This window comes from Bactrocera latifrons, unplaced genomic scaffold (assembly GCF_001853355.1).
Source record: "Bactrocera latifrons isolate USDA-ARS-PBARC rearing strain unplaced genomic scaffold, ASM185335v1 scaffold_17, whole genome shotgun sequence".
NCBI lineage: Eukaryota > Metazoa > Arthropoda > Insecta > Diptera > Tephritidae > Bactrocera > Bactrocera latifrons.
The window spans coordinates 2,161,481-2,181,426 of record NW_017535185.1 but is presented as its reverse complement, the minus strand read 5'-3'; the positions used below and the strand labels follow the sequence as shown (position 1 = coordinate 2,181,426).

The 19,946-nt window shown below is 40.5% G+C and overlaps 1 protein-coding gene across 4 annotated transcripts in view; it reads right to left on the bottom strand.

Annotated features, from left to right (window-relative positions):
• Nucleotides 1-14,303: 14,303 nt before the first annotated feature.
• LOC108966771 overlaps nucleotides 14,304-19,946 on the bottom strand; it is a 47,177-nt gene continuing 41,534 nt past the window's right edge. The window contains exons 2-3 of one of the 4 annotated variants that reach the window (XM_018929814.1): nucleotides 19,093-19,337; nucleotides 14,304-16,916 (exon numbers count right to left, since the gene is read on the bottom strand). In XM_018929814.1, coding sequence (XP_018785359.1) covers nucleotides 16,860-16,916; nucleotides 19,093-19,337 — 302 coding nt within the window. In that variant the 3' untranslated portion in view covers nucleotides 14,304-16,859. The remainder of the gene's footprint in view (nucleotides 16,917-19,092; nucleotides 19,338-19,946) is intronic. The other 3 variants (XM_018929812.1, XM_018929815.1, XM_018929816.1) reach the window with 3 other exon arrangements.

Sequence of the window (19,946 nt, the reverse complement as noted above, 5' to 3'; positions counted from 1 at the left end):
AAAAGAGTCAGGCGGAATTTCGTTTTCTGCCGTCCACCATAAACTAACCTAAAAGTCCCAAAGAAAAACCTAACCTAACAACCCGAAAGGCAGAAACCTCAAAATGAGTCGTCGGAGTTTCATTTACTGCGAAAAGTGAAWTTCATGCAAATTTCTACACAAAGTTGCATTTCTGTTGGACAAACCGTAGCCACAAGGAAAAGAACAGCCTGTTACAAGCGAGGAAACACGTCAACCAGTCAGGTTAGAATTATGCCACCGAAGTGAACATAAATTTGTTGTTACTTGCGACACACAGTAGACAACTTGTACTCGTACAACAATGCACCGAGTCTTTTGTGTTTTATTATTCCGGTGGTTATTGAAACTTTCCGTATTGCATTGTGCGCTTTTTATGTAACTGTTTTTGTAACGAACAAACATAAATTCCATAAATACCTGACATGGTGCTGGGAGGACGGCGGTTAAAGACATAGCAGCCTGCCGAAATATAGCAAACGAACACCAATGGCATACGCCGCTGACACCCATAAAAGGAATTGAAATCCCAGAGACAAGCGGTAGCTACGTTGGCTATATCACAATTGCCACAATCGTCGAAAAAATTCTTTAACTGGCTGATCAGTGGTCATCGCGGAGTAAAAAATTTCGCATGTAATATAGCCGTAACTTAGTGGACTTGTAACGCTGGCAATGCTTAGCTAATTTCATTACAATTGCGCTTTTGAAGTAGATAGAAATTAGCAGCACAAAGCTGGCTCCAAACCCTCTCCTTTTTTAACATATTTGCATAAGTAACGACTACGAACTTCGGTTCAAACGATACTGCTCGACCAGACACTGGCGAAACAGCACGTTTCCTAATCTTGGCGACTTCGATGAAAATTTATCTGAACCTTATAATCCTAACGGGGACTAGATAAGAACCCTACTAGACTGTGAATAATCACACTTAGATAGCTAGAGACGTCTGTCGTTGGGATGGATGTTAGAGACTACTACTAATTCTTTGTGGCATCTAATATTAATTCTAGCCAATTCGGGGTTCGTAAAACGTATGACAACCGAAATGCTTCGACTTTAGTCTGGCGACAGCTAGACAGTGGCGGTGAAAGTGCTTAGATGTTTCCCGCCCATCTTTCTAAATACAACTTTGACAAGTGACGTTCTCCACAGAGTCTAGTTACGACACCTATCATTGCGAAGATGAGAGCTTTGCTAAGAGGTAGCAGTTCAATGGACCTTTCACATTCCACTCTAGTCCAGAACCGCGACCACACAAGCACTGATTGAGAGCGCTCAACAGAAAGTTCTTCCTCTTGAGAATCAATCCATCCGTAAAGAGCCCATTGCAGCTCTCCTCCACCGACTACGCCACGCCATAGAAAATACCGCTAGAAGTAGGCTTCGCGACGAACGAGCCCAAGTTATCAGGGTGGTCCATAGATCCAGCGCTCGAGGACAGGAGAATTTGTCGCTCATATCCTAATAGATTTTGGGTAGGGGAGTCTTTTCTAGCAAGCTTATCGAATTTACTATTTCCGGGAATTCCGCTGTGACCAAGCTAGCAGGTATGCAGACAAGTTTAATATGGAAGTATTTTGACTACTTGACGAGGAAGGTATATAGATATCAAAGTGGATACATACCTGCCTAAAAGAAGCCGCCCTTAGGAAAACTACATCTGCTGCAACTTTTGTGGATACCACTTCTGCTTGAAATTACAGTGAGGTTTTATTTCACATCCGGTTTTGACTAAACATATTTGGTAGCTTTTTAGATCCCTTCATAAGGCAGACACGCCATCGTTAACCTTGTGTTATGCAAAATTTCTTAATTATGTGATTTTACGTATAATTTCACCGAGTTTTCATACCGAACTCAAGTCGGGAGCTTTCAGTTGTTCCTACTTCTGACTACTAATACTGCTGCTAGCATTCCGGGTTTCGCCAGGTGCAGGCTTACGCTTTTTTCTATCTCTATATATCAGGTAAAGCCAATGTCCCCATTCCAAAAAGGTTAAGCGTTCTACACAAGTCACTGCTCTTTAAGACACACGTTTCTTTCTCATTTGCTCAGCTATTTAAAAGCAAAAGTGCCTTTAATGCTCCACATATGTCAAACTCTGAAAAGGTAGCCAAACTATTGAGCATAAATAATAAAAGAAGTTTCCAACAAAAAAACTAAAAGATCATATAAGAAGAGGCGTAATAAGATTACCATCTACCCGGCAACGAAAGTAAAATACACCACACCACAGAGACTGACACATACATACATACATCTATATGTTGTAAACCTTTCAATGTACGCCAGCGAGCTGCTACGGAAATCCCACGCATTTGCGCAGAGGCCGTATGGCTGGCTGTGGGTTGTCCACCGCGTACAGCTAGCGCTGGTTGTCCAAGCGCAAAGGGCCACGAACGATACCTACTGGTTTGCTATATTTTTCGCTATTTCACTATTGCAACATATTACTTATAGCATTGGGTGTTTTATGTTGACACTTCGTGATTAAAGCCCAGCGTGCACCGTGCCACAAAGCGCAATGCGCGTCGTATGAGGAGACGTCAGCGCTGGACTCGCAGTTCAACGGGCTACGACCGGCGTTCAAAGGCTTGCAAATGTCCATAAATGTATGTGCCATGTGTGTGTATATATGTCTGTGTGCCTACTTAGCATTTTATGGTATTCCTTATTTTTGTACCTCTTCGATCCATTTAGTTGTCCGTACGTTTGTAGTAGAAAGAAAAATTGCATTTTTCAGCAAAAGTGATATTTACGATAACAGTGGCGTAAATTTATTAAGTTTGCACTTGAGTTACAATATATGACCATAATGGTTTGGGTTTGTACTAGGCTGCGCTAGAGGCTGGTGAGTGTCGTACAAACGCTTACATGTTACTTATGGACACACATTTCTGCGCATATATCATTTGCAGCACAGAATTTTGGGTGGAATCAGGCGACTGTCGGTGGTATGCATGTAAGTGCGTAGGCGGTGGCACAAGCTGAAGTGTCTGTACGATAACAGGAAGAATATGTGCTTGAGTTAGTATTACCTCAAAATCCTTACGATTCCAATGGCTATCACAATTCTACGGAAATGAAATTTGTTTCAATAAGAGAGCCTGCCACTCTGTTCAAATTTCTGCGAGAGAACCAAAAAATATGATTTTTGAAACTACCAACTAAGCAAGGACTAAAGGCTGGGTTAGTTTTAATATTTAATACCTTTAAACTTTGCCAGAAAGTGTGTAGCATCCAGCATTAAACGTCGGCTACCTTATAACGAGTCCAATCGTCTGTATATACTCGATGTAGTTTGTCATTTTTTTGAGATATTGATCTGAAACTTTTCACTTGACGCACTTGGAGTATTGCAACCTCTCCACCGCCGTGCTTAAGCTTTGGACTACTGTCGAGACTTGACAGAACAAACCCGAAGAGACATGATTACCAAATTGAAATTCATTTCAATGGCCATTTCTCTTCAGAATCGAAGCAGTGGGTGAGTTTAGCCGGCAATTTACACTACAAACTTTAATAAACAATGCCAAACTATGTGTTAAAGACTGCGCACCACTTACTTTCACACCGATGAGGAGGTTCAGAGTGTCATCATCAAGGCAAAACCTTCCAAATTCATTGGGCCTGATGGAATCCATGTGCTGATGCTAAAGCAACTAGGCTCGACTGGAGTAAGTTTCCTCAACAAGGTCCTGAAACCTGTCGTTTAACACTGAAAATACCCGATGTGTAGAAAATCGGAAGAGTTTTCCCACTTGCTACTACCAACTTTCACGCACCACCTGGATCTAGCAAACCAACAGCGTGGCTTCCGAAAAATGCACAGTACCACCACAGCATTTAGCGTCATAAACTCCCAAATAGTTCATGGTCTCAACCAAAAACCACCCTGCGACAGGACGACCCTAGCAGAGTTTTACTTGTCAAAAACCTTTGATTTCGTCAACCGCACAACGCTACTTAAGGAGATCGAAAAATCTACATATCTGACACCCCTCTCCCCATCGTCCGACACCGTCAAAAGAGCACGTTTGCTGGGCCTAACATTGGATGACCTCGATGACAACTTATCTGAACATTTCCAAGCTAACGGAGACCAGATTACCGTTAAAACAACAACTACTATATCATATGGCATCCATACGAACTCTAAATCAGATCATCTTACGGATTTTTTTTTTGTATATGTGAAGGATTTTATAGCTTCAGTGCAATCGAAGTTAACGCTGCTTCTTCTTCTGCTATAAATATAAGCTTCACATCATAACGAAAGCTATAAGCGGTAAAAGTAGAAGTAGTATAACTCATAACAAGCCTGATCTTCGCATCTTCGCAAAATATCTCGTTTATATAGGATAATGAATGCGCATAATAATTCAGTTGCAGCAATATAACGTTTTCTCTAAACTACTTGCTTTGAATTTCTATTTCAGTTTCAATGTGTAATCGTTTTCACCGTTATGTTCTTTAGCTAATTATGTGCGCTCAGCTGACCCGTAATTCACTTCGATTTGGCTCCCGCGGTACTATACACTTTGCGCTGGGCGTTTACCCAGAAGTCACGTTTTTGCGCAACTGCCCGCAGCCACACCAATATCGGTAACGCATTTGCACAAGTATGCCGTGCACTTCTATGGCTGCTGCGTTGGCCATGAACAATAATGATTCATCTACCACCAACGCCTTCCATTAGCTCGTTGGCTTCTTTACGTGGAGCCTTAAGTGCCAGACGCTGCCGACCTTGCCTATCGGTGCTGCCCCATCTGCGGCCGTCACTACCAGCCATTGCCTGCACATTGGTATTCATTGCTTCCTCGCCATTTCCGCAAAATGTGGCGGCGTGTGGCAAGTAAATTCCCAAATATGACTTTTATGATTTCAATTTGACAGCGCAAAGATACGAGCGAACAAAAAGTCTACTAGCGGCTTGCCAATATATTGCTGTAACGGCATGAGAAGGCCGAGCGCGCAAAAGGAAATTTATGCCTGGCACTTTCTTCGCTGGTCGCAACTTGTTGTGCACAGTACTGCGGTTTCGCGAAAAAAATAAATCAAAAATAAACAAATTGAATTGAAATCTCCGCAGGGACCAAAAAAAAATTTGCCGGCGCGGACTCCTTACGGCAGCAATTAAACGATTTGTCCGACCAATGGAATTTTAATTGTATTGTGGGAGTGGATAAAATATTATTTATGAGCTGAGCAGGTTTACTTTTGGCTATTGCTGAAAAATAATTTCAGTGTCAGAGTAATAGTGCCTATTTACTGACCTAACACTGAAGAGTGCTGCAACGATATTAGAGAGATTACACAACACGAATATCTTATTTTTAAATATTTGGCAGGAAGATTATTTTTCTGTTGCGTTTTAACCACCATGTGAAGCATACAAAGCGGTCCTTGTGTGTTCGGGAATCCTAGAAATAATCCACACATGCAAGGCGCTTCAACGAGCGGCTCTCATCAGCATTGGTTCACTCCAATCATGGCACTTAATGATATTATGCATATAGATATCGCCGGAAGGTGTATGACTTCAAAAATTGACACAGATAATCAGGATATGAAAATGAATACGTGCCAGAAATATCGGAAATCTTCACCTGCTGTGAGTTTATGTGGAAGTTATTGGTTCATAGAGTCGCCAAACCGAAGTTTGGTGATTTGTTGTCTGCCAGGCAGTGGCGGTGGATAGGTAGAAGCCGGTGGAGGAGAGAGGAAGTAAGCTGCGTTCCCACAAGCGTTGGGTCTACGTAATCGGAACAGAAACAGAAGAAGTGAGCATTTTTTTCTTTAAAAATGCTTCAAGTCTTGGTGTCAAGCTTTCACAGAAGAGTACATTGTCATGATCTCCATTAAGGCAGCAGTAGATTTACTGCTACGAAGTGCATATATCTTCAGAGAAGTAACTACCTTCTCTGATAGCAATGCGGCATACTAGCCTTAAGCTCACTTACCGTGCATACGGGGCTTGTCAATAAATGCCTAACCTTCTCGCATCGAGTCACTTTGTGATAAGACTAGTATGGATACCAGGTCACAGCGGAATCGCAGGTAACTGTAAAGCTAACGAGTTGCTCTCAGTAAAATGGAAACAACTTGATGTTTCTCTCTCCTTGTTTGTTCTGCTAATGCATAGCTGAGCTTCGCGGAAACTTTCCCAGCCCTGGGGCACCATCGGTTCATAGGCAGTCGCAAGATCCTTTGAGCTCAAGATCAGTCTTAAGAGACTCAATAAGCTTTTTACCATCAGTGAAATCAGTATTTCCTTATTTGTGATGGTTTAACTAGTTATTGCTCTATTGGTGCCCATGCTGAAAGATTGAAAATACTACTGACGTCCGATCTAAAGAAGCTGCATGGAAGACGACAAATTGGTAATATCTCAACACTTCTTTCATGAGTGACAAGCTGACAAGGAAAGGAACGCTAGCCCCTTATCAATAAATTTGGAGCAAATCGATGCTCCTCTCTCCTCGTGTGTTGTGGATGGATGGGCTTCGCGAAAACTTTCCCAGCCCTGGTCTAACATCGGTTCATGGGCAGTTGCAAGATCCTTTGCCCTCAAGCTTAATCGTAAGCGGACGGCAAGGTTGAGAACTTTACTGGCGTCCGAGCTGAAGAAGCTGTATGGAGAACGACGAATTAGAAACCTCTCAACACTTCTTTCCTGATTATCCCTATCTTTGGAATGAACATTAAGCGCTCTATCGAATTTATATGAGTCACAAGGCGCTTTGCTGACTTATATGATCGAATACCAGAGTTCTGTTAAATGGCTGCACAAGGGACTGCATCTGCATATACTGATCCAAGTGCGATCTCTAGTTCAGCCATCGCATCTAACTTAACTTTATAAGTGAGCACAGATGATATTTAAAATTCTTAAACCGCTTCGTTCGCAACGCTAATGGACTTTGTGTAAATTCGCTGACTCGCTCAATTAAAGAAACACCCGCAGTTAAGCCAGTACGTCCGACAACAAAGCAGCTGATTGTGTTAAGGCTGCAGCCTGGTTGGGCAGACTGTGATCTCGGCGAGTTGCACAACAGTCCAGCGGCCGAGTCGCGCCACATAACACAAGTCAATCAAATTTTAGTGTGATTCCCTATCCTTGGACTCGCCGCATCCCTTTTTTGCTAGCAGAATGCAATCAAATGAAATTCCGCTCTTGTTACAGATTTGAACACTTTTCACAATTCTTTATTGCCGCGCGCATGTGTGCGTGTTTTTTTTTTGCTGGTGTTGCGGCTGTTAAATGCCAATCAGAAGCTGCCAGCGCACATAGCTTGATATTTTTTATTTATTTATACGAACGCTTCGGTTACTGTACGCGTCGCCGCCCTTTGAGCCGGTCATCAGCGCTTAGCTTTAGACAGTGCTGGCAGTTCTATTAGTTGGCGCATTCGTTTGCTTTCTTTATCACTGCATTTTTGCTGGCAGTCTGCGATTCCTAGACATGTACATGCTACATGCCGCTGCCCCCCCACAGACGTTCTATGTGCTCTGCTCTGTACTCTGTGCCCTGTCAATCTTATCAGTTGCGGTATCATTTATTGTGTGACACTGACAGCTCAGCGTGAAATGGTTTGTTGCTAGCGCTCGCACGGCCAGTCTCTCACAAACTGGCGGTGAGGTAAGAAATCAACGTCGACAACGACAACGACAACGGCAACAACAACCACAATAACGGCGGCAACTAACACTACTCATCGAAAGTCAGCGCCAACTCCATATTTGTCGTAATTGCAACTACTGCGCCATCAGACTCCAGCACTCACAGGCCTTGTTGCAAAAACAACTACACGCTTGTATTCTAAAAATCAGCCAGCACGTCAATGTCGCCGCATTATTAGTCGGGCAAATGTCGCTGGGGATCGCACATTTTCTACGAAGTTTATTACGCCGACTTTGTTGCACAGTGCGTCTCGCGTCGTGCATTTAGGGTTTTTGCGCTAGTTGTTGTACGTAGTATGACTGACAATCGCCGGCTCACTCAGCCCACTTCAACTACCCGCTAGCAGGCGTTTGCCGCCACATGCGCCGCACTGCTACGCTTTGGATGCGCTATTGCAGCTCGTCTCGTCGCTGCTCCCCAGCGTTCAATTATGGCGCTCACTTGGCGCGTTGCAACGTTACAAGCGACGCGTACATTTGAAACCGACGCCTAGCTACACTACACACACGCACACATACGCGCAGCGTGCGTCTGGACAGCACTTGAGTCACGGCCGTTGCAATCTCATTATGGCAACAATTAGTGAGTGGCTTCGCCGTTGTAACAATTTCATTTACGCCGATCGTGGAATTCATCAAAGAAGTGTCGGGCGCTCGAATTGTTGCCCACTAATGGGTTTCATAGAAATATTCGCATTCGAAAGTGTGAAAATACCTGGAATATTTGCGCAAAATACTGTATACATATGTATGGGAAGAAATTCAGTAGTGTAACTTCGAGTATTTTAAATGGATCCGTTTAAAATTAACAAAAATAGGTTAATTGAAAATCCCCGAACTACCATAGTAAAACACAGTTTTTGGCAAATTTGGTTTTTTTATTCAACATTTTATTATTATTATTATTTTTTTTTTTTTTTTGTGCTGGTGAGGAGCTTAAAAATGCCTTCCGCATCATCGTCACCTAAGAATAACAGTTTGCATATTTATTTCCTTATTTTTTAGCAATAGCAGCACTGCTTTTTCACCGAGCCGGAGGCTGTTTGATTGGAGCCATGCATCCGTATAATCTTATATTTCTAGCTGTAATTACTGCTGCAATGTCGTCCGCGTAGTTAGTTAGGTACGATTCGTCTGGCATTTCCATTTTTAATAGAATGGATCCTTGTGCTGTTCGTAAAGTGACCGCTATCTGTCGTGATCCATCTCTAGTTTGGTACAGCAGTTTTCTTTTGCTATAGTAACTCCGCAATACCGCTCTGCGGTAGTCGAGGATTTTAAAGCTTTCTACTTTGAATGACACATTTTATAGTTTCTAGAGCTGATCTGCAGGGTCTAAAGTCGTGTTGTCTAGTTGAAAGTCCTTCAGCTTCGTTGATAGCCGCTTCGAGTCTGGATTTAAGTAGTTTTTCATAGAGCTTTCCCGCTGTATCAAACATGCATAGTGGACGTTATGCTGATGACAAGTTGGGATCTCATTTTCCTTTAGTGATTAGGACCATCAGTTGCTTTTTCCAGGCTTCAGACAATATATCGGCTTCGGGGCAGGCGTTGTACATATTCAACAGTAATGCCGGTCGCCCTCGCGGTTCTTTTCAGAATTTCTGCTGTGATCTCTTCTAGGCCGGGTGATTTATTGGCCTTGAGCTTGCCAATGGCTAGTAAAAAGTCTTCGAATGTAAACTGGGAGATTTTCCGAAATCTTAAAATATGTTCTGCATCGCTAGTCCTTTTTTCGTGTGTGGGGAGAGTGCGTCCACGTTCTGATCCATTTTGGCAGCGATTTTTATTCAACGTAGTTCAAAGATGTACTGACTTTTGTGCCAAATTATTAGTATGATTTATACTTTGCTTCAGAATTGGCATCAGTTTCGACGATCACCGCTTCATTTGCCGAAAATTTCTTCTTTGTGAGCATTCTTTTGAAATCTGGTAGCCAAATCTGGAGCATATGGTGGTTGTGGAAGCAATTTGAAGACTAATTCATGGAATTTTGTCATCGTTTTCACTGATTTTTGACGCGGTTCATTGCCTTGGTGAAACAGCAGTAGTCCTTCAAACGGTCCAAAATGCTGGTACCATAACCTTCAAGCTGACTGTTGTGTTTTTCCATGCTGTGTGTTCAAGTTTCTAACGTGCAGTCCACTCGGCTGACTGTCGATTGGACTTCGATGTGAAATGATGAAGCCATTTTCATCCCTTGTCACATATCGTCGCAAAGATTCTATTTTGTTACAATTAAGGATCTATAAACACTTCACAAGATCATCAATTCCTTGTTCTTTTGATGCGTGGCACCCACTTTGCACAGAGCTTTCGCATACCCAAACCCATTCGTTGATTTGATATGTTTAGAATCTCAGAACGTTTTTTAATGTTTTTGTCGGTAACAATCTCTTTAAGGCATTCTTCGGTGCTGATTTCGACTTGTTCAAACTAAATTATAACCGCGTAAGCTTTGACGCCAATAAAAAAGAAGAAGAAGTATTATCATTGTGTCCAGCCTACGAACTTTTTACCTCAGCTGTTACTATTAAAATACTGCTTCGACTGATCGCGCGTTGCTCCAAATTATCGGTCAACATAATCTCTCAGCAAAGCCCATAATTTGCTGTACTTTGACAGCAGATTTGACAGCTAACGCCATAGGAAATTGTGAACCTCTAACGCTTTACGTTTTTTCATTGCAAGAGTAGGTTAGTTATTTCTGCCATAACCTAAATTAATTCCTTAAAATTTCCAACAGATATTTACTACTTAGCACTTTCTAATAACATTTACACTTGACTGCTTTTCGAAAATGCATAATTAGCAGTAAAAATATGCATTTCCTTTCGGAAGAGAAAGAATTATAATATTTTACAGCTTTTCTAAGCCCTATTAGTATTTTCGCCATATTAGCTGCCTGAAAAAATGCCTAAGCAATTAGTAGTTGCCGTAGCTCATGCGATATTATTTTTGTATTATTTTTGAAGTGTAAGGCAACGATTTCTAGAGAGTTCTAGAAGCGAGTTATGAAATAGTGCAAAAGTTCATAGTTCTGTTCACTTCAAATTGAGGTTATGTGGATATTACTTTCAAAAGCTTGTCTTGGTCATTGAAATTTAGCTGAGCTCGCAGTCGCAAATGGGAAACGATAGGGCAATCTAAACTGTTTGCACGAAAATAACTGCTTTGTCTATGCCAGAATTTGTGGATGGAAACGGGAAAACCAACAATGGAACCATAGTTATCGAGGCAGGAGCTTTTTCAATTTAAAGATGGGACCAGAAGTGAAGCAGGCGCTCTTAAATTCTCCAAGAAGATGAAGATAGTCAAGCCAAAGCAGAGATACAAAAGTACTGAAGTAAAAATTGGCTTATACAAGTTCTTTGACCACATTGGTAGCCTGCACCAGAACTGGATAAAACGCACGAAAGCAACTAAATCCTTAGAAAGATGCAACGAATATGATGATGTTTTAACGTCTTCCTAAACGAACTGTGCCCAGCCAAGTAGAGCAGGAGTCAGAGAAATGGTAGCGAGGACCCAGAAATATCATATGGCATGTAGTGAAGAACAAGATGCCAAGCTTCAGAAGAAATAGAACCAGAATACGGCCAGAAGCAGTGTTAATTAAACCTTCAGAACAGCAGAGTTATGCCAAGATGCTTCAAAACATACGACGGCACATCATGGTGGACCACCACGTCTTGGTTCACCAAGTCTGTTCAAAACGGAAAACAAAATCATGGACTCTGCTGCTCAAACTGAAGAAAGGAAACCGAAACCAGAGCTCCAAAATGCACTAAAGAACAAACGACGTGGTATAGCTACAGTAACTGAGCTAAAGCAGAAAGTCACAATAGAGATCCAAATCCTCGGCTTCTTAATCAGCGACGCAGAAGTCAGAAGGCGGCAAGTGATTGAGTTGTCGGCAATGAAATGGCTTATACAAGCGCAGACGCAGAATATTAGAGAAGAGTCTACTTACATAAGGGCAGATTTGTATGTTGGAAAGGATAAAGAGCAAATCAGGCGTCACAGCAAATTAGCATCACTATTAATTATGCCTCACTAATCAAGGAGATTGTAAATGTCAAATTAAGGCAACCTGACAGCTAATGCACACGTTGTTACATACAAAGTAAACTGACTGCGGTGTACTGGTATCGAGGTTGATTGAGTGGGCAGCAACGCGCGCTCTAATAATTGGAACGGAAGAACCGGCGTCGCGATATACTGACCACAACGGTCATGACACACGCACTTTGCGGCCTCAACCACACTACTCCACTTTATCAGCAGCGCATAATCCACTTAAGACGGCGCGCATGAACACAATTCATCTTGGACTCACATGCTGCAAGCGGCTAGTGCCTTACTTATGCAATAACATGAGTTCGTGCGCAATAGTGGCGCTAAGTAGACAAATCTGCAGCGCGCAATAAATGGTAATACGCCAGCATTGACCGCCAGGTCCATTGGCTGCGGCGCATGCGTTAAATTTACCATTTAAGGCAATCGATTTCAATTATTTTTGAATGTGCACAACATAGAGCCATGACATTGGCGCAACACTTTTGGCACGCGCTGACAGTGGGTGGATGCTGGAGGCGGCGCGCTGTGTGCACTTTTAAAAAATGGAGCCACGACAGCGTTCTAGTTGCCGCTTTTGCATTACTCAATGTATCAGTTACATGCCAGCGCGGTAGTGTGTTTGACCAGATTGAGTGTTGCTGCGTCGTCTTGGCGCCATTGCAACGCCTTCAACCATTTCTTGAATTATGAAGTGTGCTTTGCTGGGTAAGTTCGTAACGGCAATGGCATGCCAGCGATGTGTTTGTATGTCGCAAAGCAAGCGCCAGTCGCGCTGCTCTAGTCGTAACAGCTAAAGGGCGTGCACGTCTTGCGCGCTGTCATCCTTGTCGCGGTTTGCATAGCCACGGCGCGGTATAACCTGTTGACTCGCGTGTTGGTCTCGGTTTTAAGCTGAATGCCAGAAGCTGCAAATACCATGGTTGAAAATGAACGATCAGCGTATAACGGAGCTTGTTGGTTAACTTATATTGCATAGCGGTAGAATGTTGCATAGCTTTGCAGGCACTTTGTGGAAAATTAGAAGTGTCAATTGAAGGCAATACGAAAAGGCCGCTCTTAATTCTTGAAATATATGTTTGAGCACTCCAAATTTTTGAGGTGGAACCAAACCTAAAACACCGCATAAATATTATTATGTACGACAGAATGGTCCTAGAGGAGAGTATTGCAAACATATCTCAAATAGTTAACCGGTCCGGTAATAGCCTACACTGATGATACCGGCGAAGAGTATGTGGAAGAAGAGGATTCGCTGGGGAAAAGACTCAGTGAACTTTTCCTTGAATGGGTTGAACCTAGGAAGGAAGGTGTAAGGAGTTCTCCGGCAAGCTTAGCTTGCAGAGTCGCTGCAAAGCCAATGAGCTCCGAGCTCAAAATAGTAACGCATTGGAACTATCTCCGCTAGAAATAGTGAAATAGGCAACTAGTTGGGTTATGCGGTTATAGAGGAGTCGCTGCAAAGCCAATAAGCTCCAAGTTCTAACCGAATTAGGACGAGTTGGTTCCCCTTTAGCGTCTCTTGCGTTTTAGCATTGAAACAATGGACCTGGCGTAGTTTCTTTTGATACAGAATAGAACACAAGAGATCTACTGAACTACTTACCCTTTGGAAATTTATCTTTGATGTAATTGTAAAATTGTAAAAAGAACATTGCGTAAAAGGCATTTATGCGGCAAGGCTAAAAATTAGTCTGACCAAATTGTCAAAATATAAAGGAAGAAAGTGAGGTGGAAACATAGGGGCACATGCGGAGATTTTCATTGCCCAGTCTTTACAAAACTGATGCTGAAAATCTCTGTAATCTTACCTTAGCTAGAAATCTAAAGATCTTGTCGGCTGCAAGTTATCAAAGTTGTATGGAGGAATGTGTGTTGGGAACATCGAGACACTTTCTCTTAAGATGTCCAACATTTGAGGTTGAAACAACTCCGCAGTCATATCTTGGATGAAGCAGAAGAGAAACTGACATAAGCCATCTCAATAAATTTGTGTTAGCCTCAAAACGCTTTGTCGATTTGTAAGTATCTTATCAATTATATAAAAGTTTTATTTACCGAAATGGACCGATATTCTTAGTTATTCGAGTGTGATGCCTGTGAAGATCGACCTCTTCACTTAACCTAATCTGTCCCAAGCTAGAAAGAAAACAAAATAATAATTGAGGTTTTTCACTGCGACCTATGGTCTATTGTGTTCTCTCCTATATCACATATGATCATAAATTGAAAAAACTCGAAAAAATTCCAGGAGCTTGCTGGACGCGACTGAGGTGATATAATCACTGAATTTGTCTCGGTGGAAGTTAATCATGTCTCTAAACCTTTCCAGGTTGTAACCTCCCAGTAGTAACTTGGCGTGTCATATGTTTGTTGCCGTTCGCTCCCCACTCCCTCCTACAAGCTGAGCAACCGAAGTTCTCTCAAGTTACATCTTTGATTCATTTGATGGAGCTTTTGATTTTTGGCATTTACCTGCTTAAAACCGTGAAAAATATGCAAGTTAAAAGTCAGGGATGTATTTACATACAAATTTCCGTTATCTCGTTATATTTTATTTAAACTTTTACGCTTTTCATACATTGTCATAGTATAAAGAGTTCGTATTGACAAGTCATTGAATACTTACAAATACACAGTTACATCACTTACATGCTTACAACTAATACTTAAAAAGAGAAACACACAAATATACGAATATACGAATATGGAAGCGCTTATTGTAATGCATAAGTATTAAGAGACTTACTTAACACTAGACTTATGTATATATGTATTGGACTTACAGCTACATACAATTTCGTGTTATTGTTATTACTTTTGTAATTATTAACATTAGCGTTTATTTACAAGTAATTACTAGCAATTAAAAATTGACTTAAACTTACGTAAGTGCATTGGTACTTAAGCTAAAAAAAAAATCGAGCAATCGAAAAATCGAAACTTAATGCTTTCAACTAATTTAAGCGGCGCATAAAATTTATTGAAGAGCACAACAACAATGCGTGCGTTGCTTTCGTTACACATTTCAAGTGAGCGCCGCGCTCATTCCATTTACGCGCGCACCATATTTGGCGGCGCTGCACCTTGCTACTTATGCGTTAGCAACGCGCTGTGCGACATACAAACACACAAAAAAACGTTATGGTTAATTTTTCCTTAACAAAGCTTATGTCTGCTCTGTTGTGTGGCGAGCGTGTGTATAGAAATTGGCAATCAAAATAAAAACCGAAAGCTTACGATCGCACAACATTTCTTCGGCTTACACTTGCTTGCTCTTTTGTTCAATTTTGTTTGCTTATGACTATCGGCCGTCGACTTACGCAACGAAACACTTTCACTGAGGCGCGCGCACGGCGACAGGTGTTGCTGTGGCTGCGCGCAGCATATCTCGCACTGAATGCGTTCAACGCCTTAGCGCTTGCTCCAAATTGTTTGTTTGCTTTTTATTTTTGACTTGCTCTGAACGCGCCCTTTTGCGTAGCGCGCCAGCAAATGCTTAGTCTGAGAAGTGGGTTCCACAAGCCGTCATGTGCTTAGTCTGAGTTCCGCGCGCTGTTGAATTAACAAGAGCGCGCTTGAACACTGCAATGGGTGTTCATTAACCAGCCCATCGCTTTCAATTTCGTGGCGCATCGAAATTGTGTGCAAATTGTGCAAGCATTAAGTGAGCGTAGTTTCATTTCTAACGCTGTGTTCTGTTGCCCATATATGGAGTTGTTGTAGCGCTAATATTCTCCAGATTTTAATTGGTTTTTTTTTTTAGACTTGTGGTTTTCAAAAAAGCAATACTTTTTTCGGATTTGGTATCTTCTGACCGTCGCGGTTCGGAACTCACCGAAAACACTATTGTTGCTGTGCTTTAAAGTATCGAAGAAGACCCGAATGAGTCCATCCGCCATCATGCTCGAACTATTGAAGCTGCGCCCATGAATGATTTTCGAAATAATCTTGCTTTACCGGCTTAAAAAATTCAACTCTTATAACAATTGAGGCCAAACAGCAATGAAGCGCGTCGCACGTTCGGCGAGCTGGCCACCGATTTCCATTTTCACAAGAAAATTTTGTTCAAGTTCTCTTAGCGCTATTCAATTGGGAGTGGCCAGAAACGATTCTTTTACTTATGGCTCCAGCAGCTCAGGACTTCCAGTCTTAAACCAAATATCCTCTGGGTAGCCAAAGAACATCCGTTTTAAGGTGAGATGAGGTGAGAAGGCAAACCATCTCTCCCCAGATTTGTGCGCTGGGGTTTGGGACCTGTCACATAAAAAACGTCTCCAGTGAAAACGAAAAAACAGTCCCGGTTCTGTTCTCTTTTTGTGCGAGCCGCGGCAGTCACTAGCCCAAAATCATGATTAAAACCTAATGGCGAACCAAATTTTTTACCATAACTTAACTGATATACATACGTTTCATGCCTTCTTGACACATGTCTAAAAGAAATACCCCGTTTTGCTATTTTCATAGTAAATCTGGCCTTAATTGCTCTTAATATGCTATGAGTGTTCGCTTCTTAAGTCTCTACTTTATTTTTTATATTTGAAATACAGTTTAAGTCTTTGCTTAGCGATTTCTTGTGCTCATGCTAATATTTTCGTTAGCTTTTCACCTCCTCATTTACGCTTACTCATATTTCTCCTTTCGTTTTCGCTCAAGCGCTTAAATACAGCTTAACCTAAGTAATACGTGTAGTGAATTCTTATAGTAAAATACACTCCCTGGGAGCAAATGTGCACTTGGAGTTCTTACAAACTAAAATGTGGGGCTTATGTGCTACAAAATTGTTTTCCTTATTACTAAGTTCATAAAAATTAAATTTTCTTTTCAGTTTTTAACTTAGCTTAGCGTTTCGTATTGCAATAAGTTATACTTTTATACTTTGAGTTGCTCAGTGCTCGACTGTTGCGCGGCCCTTTGCTACCACTGGCAGCAGCCAATATCGTCGTCGTCTTCTCAATTCACTTTTGTTTCGTGTGAATTTTTCAACTTTCGCTTGAAGTTCGTTGGTTGTATCTAGTACATCATGCCCGGATGTACCGCACCGCCGCGTTGGAAGTACACATTCGGATTACTGCTCAGTGTTGGTTCCAACGTCGTGTAAAGATTGGTCTCATCGGGTCGTATAAATAAACCTGTCGAGTAGATCAGAGAGCGAAACGAAAATCATGTTAGACGAAAATGCTGAGTTGAAAGTTTTTACTATGAAGGACAGAGATAAATGTGTAAGCTGTTAAAGGTGTGAGAGAAGAGAAAAAATACTGAAAAGGAAGTGTTTACTATGTGAAGAAAAAAGAGATAAATGTGGAGGTAGTTGAAGGTGTGATAAAAGAGAAAAAATACTGAAAACGAAATGTTTAGTATATAAGAAAGAAGTGAGTGGTTTTTGAAGATATGAATTATGATTAGATATGATTTTTAGAAGATACTCAGAAAAGCTTTACATAGAAATTTTCTCCATAATTTTTTACTATTATACTAGATTGGAAATTGAAAAGTTATGACCAGAACTAGGTGTATTAGTGCATAGAGTTAGTCTCCAATTGCTGAAACTAACTGAGACCAAAAACCATAAAATGCCAACTAGCAAACTTATAATAACTTTAAAATCGCCATAAGGCGCCAACTGATGAATTTTTTTAGAAATCCTGATACACTTTACGAAGCCCCTAATTATGTATGTAAAGGAAGCTAATGTCGCTTGTATTAAATATGACGGACGGTTTTGATAAAGTGTTGCTTCATCGGCCTTAGGCGGTGTAAACTTCAATTCCATTTGAGTTTCTTTTAGATATCATATGATCTTTAGCTATGAGTAAGCGGACAATCATGAAAAACGCTTTGAACATCGAAATTTTAAAAACATTTTGGATAAGGTGAGAAATAAGTTGATACCTAGCAACCGGCAGAGAACGAAGCTCTCGTGAAAAGTAACGAACTTATGTCGTAGAAGCATGTAAGCTATCTTAACCGGCAACAGTGCGGACTAGCAAAATTTAGAGAGAATGAAGCTTTCGCGAAAAGTATCGAATTCATATTGGATTAGCATGTAAGCAAAGATTGTGAGACAATCTTATTCGGAAACTGTGTAGACTAGTAAAATTTTAATTTTTTTGTGGAAAGGGCATGTTGGAACTCAGTTTAAGGAATTCCGTAAATTAATATGGTAGATCTATGACCATAAAAAGAAATTCCATTATAATCCTATCATCTTAAAATTAAGAATTTTCCTAAGAAATGAGTTTGCTACGTAGTTTTTAGTAAACAGAGTTAAAGGTTGGATACCCTACCATATACATATACATGTATACAAATGATCAAAGTGACGGCCTGAGTAATCTTAGCAAATCTTAGCCATGGCAGCCTGTATATTCTATTGCAGAACCAGTCTCTTAGATGAGCTATAGGTCTGAAGCTTTGCACACGTTCCTTTCACCCAAAAAAGCGGCTTATTTGGCGGAACCGTTAATATAGACTGTGATATCAAAGCAACTATACAATCTTCAAAGATTATTATTCCAATCGGGGTACTCAAACATATAGCTGTCATACAAACTGAAAGATCAAAAATATGTGATTGTATAGAAATGTTTCTCATTTGAAGAGATATCTGATATGAAATTAAGTACAAATTATTTTCCAAAGCAACCATAAATAATCAGAATAAATTGTTCAAATCAGATCACTATAGCATATAGCTCCCATACAAACTGAACGATCGAAATAAAATCCTTGTGCGGAAAACTTTTTTATTTGACGAGGAATCTTAACAAGATTTGGCCTGAATAATTTTTTAAAGCAACAGTATAATCGCCGAAGAAATTATTAAAATCGGACGACTATAGCATATAGCTGTCATACGATCTAAGCGATCACATCAAGGAGTTGTATAGAAAATTTTTTTATTTGACTACATATCTTCACAAAATAAATCTACAAAGCAAGCATAAAAACTTTGAAGAAATTGTTCAAATCGGACGGATAGCTGCCATACAAAATGAACGATTACAGTCAAGGAGTAGTATGGAAAACATACAACCGTTGCAGGGTAACACAGCTTCGATGCAACCGAAGATAACATTGTTCTTGTTATCTAGTCTAAAAATCATAAATTGTAATGATCGAATGTCGTTTCTTATAAAACTTAGTGTCAGTAATAGTTTTTCTTGTTAATATTGAAAACGCATGCATATAAGCCAACACAATTAAACATATGTATGTATATGAACATTGCTATAATTATATGTATAATTTTGTATAGTATGTGTATTGAATAACAGTTAAATAAATAATGAAGCATTCAATACAAACCTTACCTGGATACCGGAGTGTCTGTGCGATATGTGCTTGTGTCATTGACGACAGTGAGTTGCCCAATTGTTTGAGTGTCGGTGGTGAGGGCAATTGTGTCAACGTTGGCGGTGGAATTGGTGGTGGCGGTGGTGGTGGGGGTGGTTGTGGATAAAAACAAAACGGGTGCGCTGATAAATGTGCTGGAAAATAGTGATACATACGTGTATAGCTCGGTGGTGCTGCGGTGACCAAGGCAACGCGATCTGCGCGTTGCATGCAAATAATTGCCGTAATGTTCCACATCCAATTATTTATTTATTTATAAGTTTTGGTATTTTTCAATTACGTAACATTACACCAAAGCAATCGTGTTATTTTTTATTGTTGTTGTTTATTGGTTTTGTAGTTTTGTACACAATTTTGTTTATATTTTTGGCAAACACCAGAAAAAACATATAAATTCCAACGAAATGACACCGCCACAACAAACACCATATTTTTTGTTTTTGTTTTTATTTTTAAAATTATTTATATTGGTTTGCAGGTTTAATTATATTTATGTTGGGTAGACGCGCACGCCCAGTGAACCAAAGCAATTTGCGGGGTGTGGTGGTACAAAAACATATGAAAAAACAAACAAACGCACAAACATAAATATTTATACACAATTTGATTGATGCGTGATTGATGTTTTTGGTGAAGGCGAATTTAGTGGATTTTTATGTACAAATGCATGTTGTTGTTTTTTATTTAAAATTTGATTTTCATTTTTGTTGTTACGTTTGTGGTGCGTGTTAACCATGTGGAGGTGATACAAGTAAGATTAATCATAAATTATTTTTTTTTTTAATATTAAAAGTAAAAAATAATAA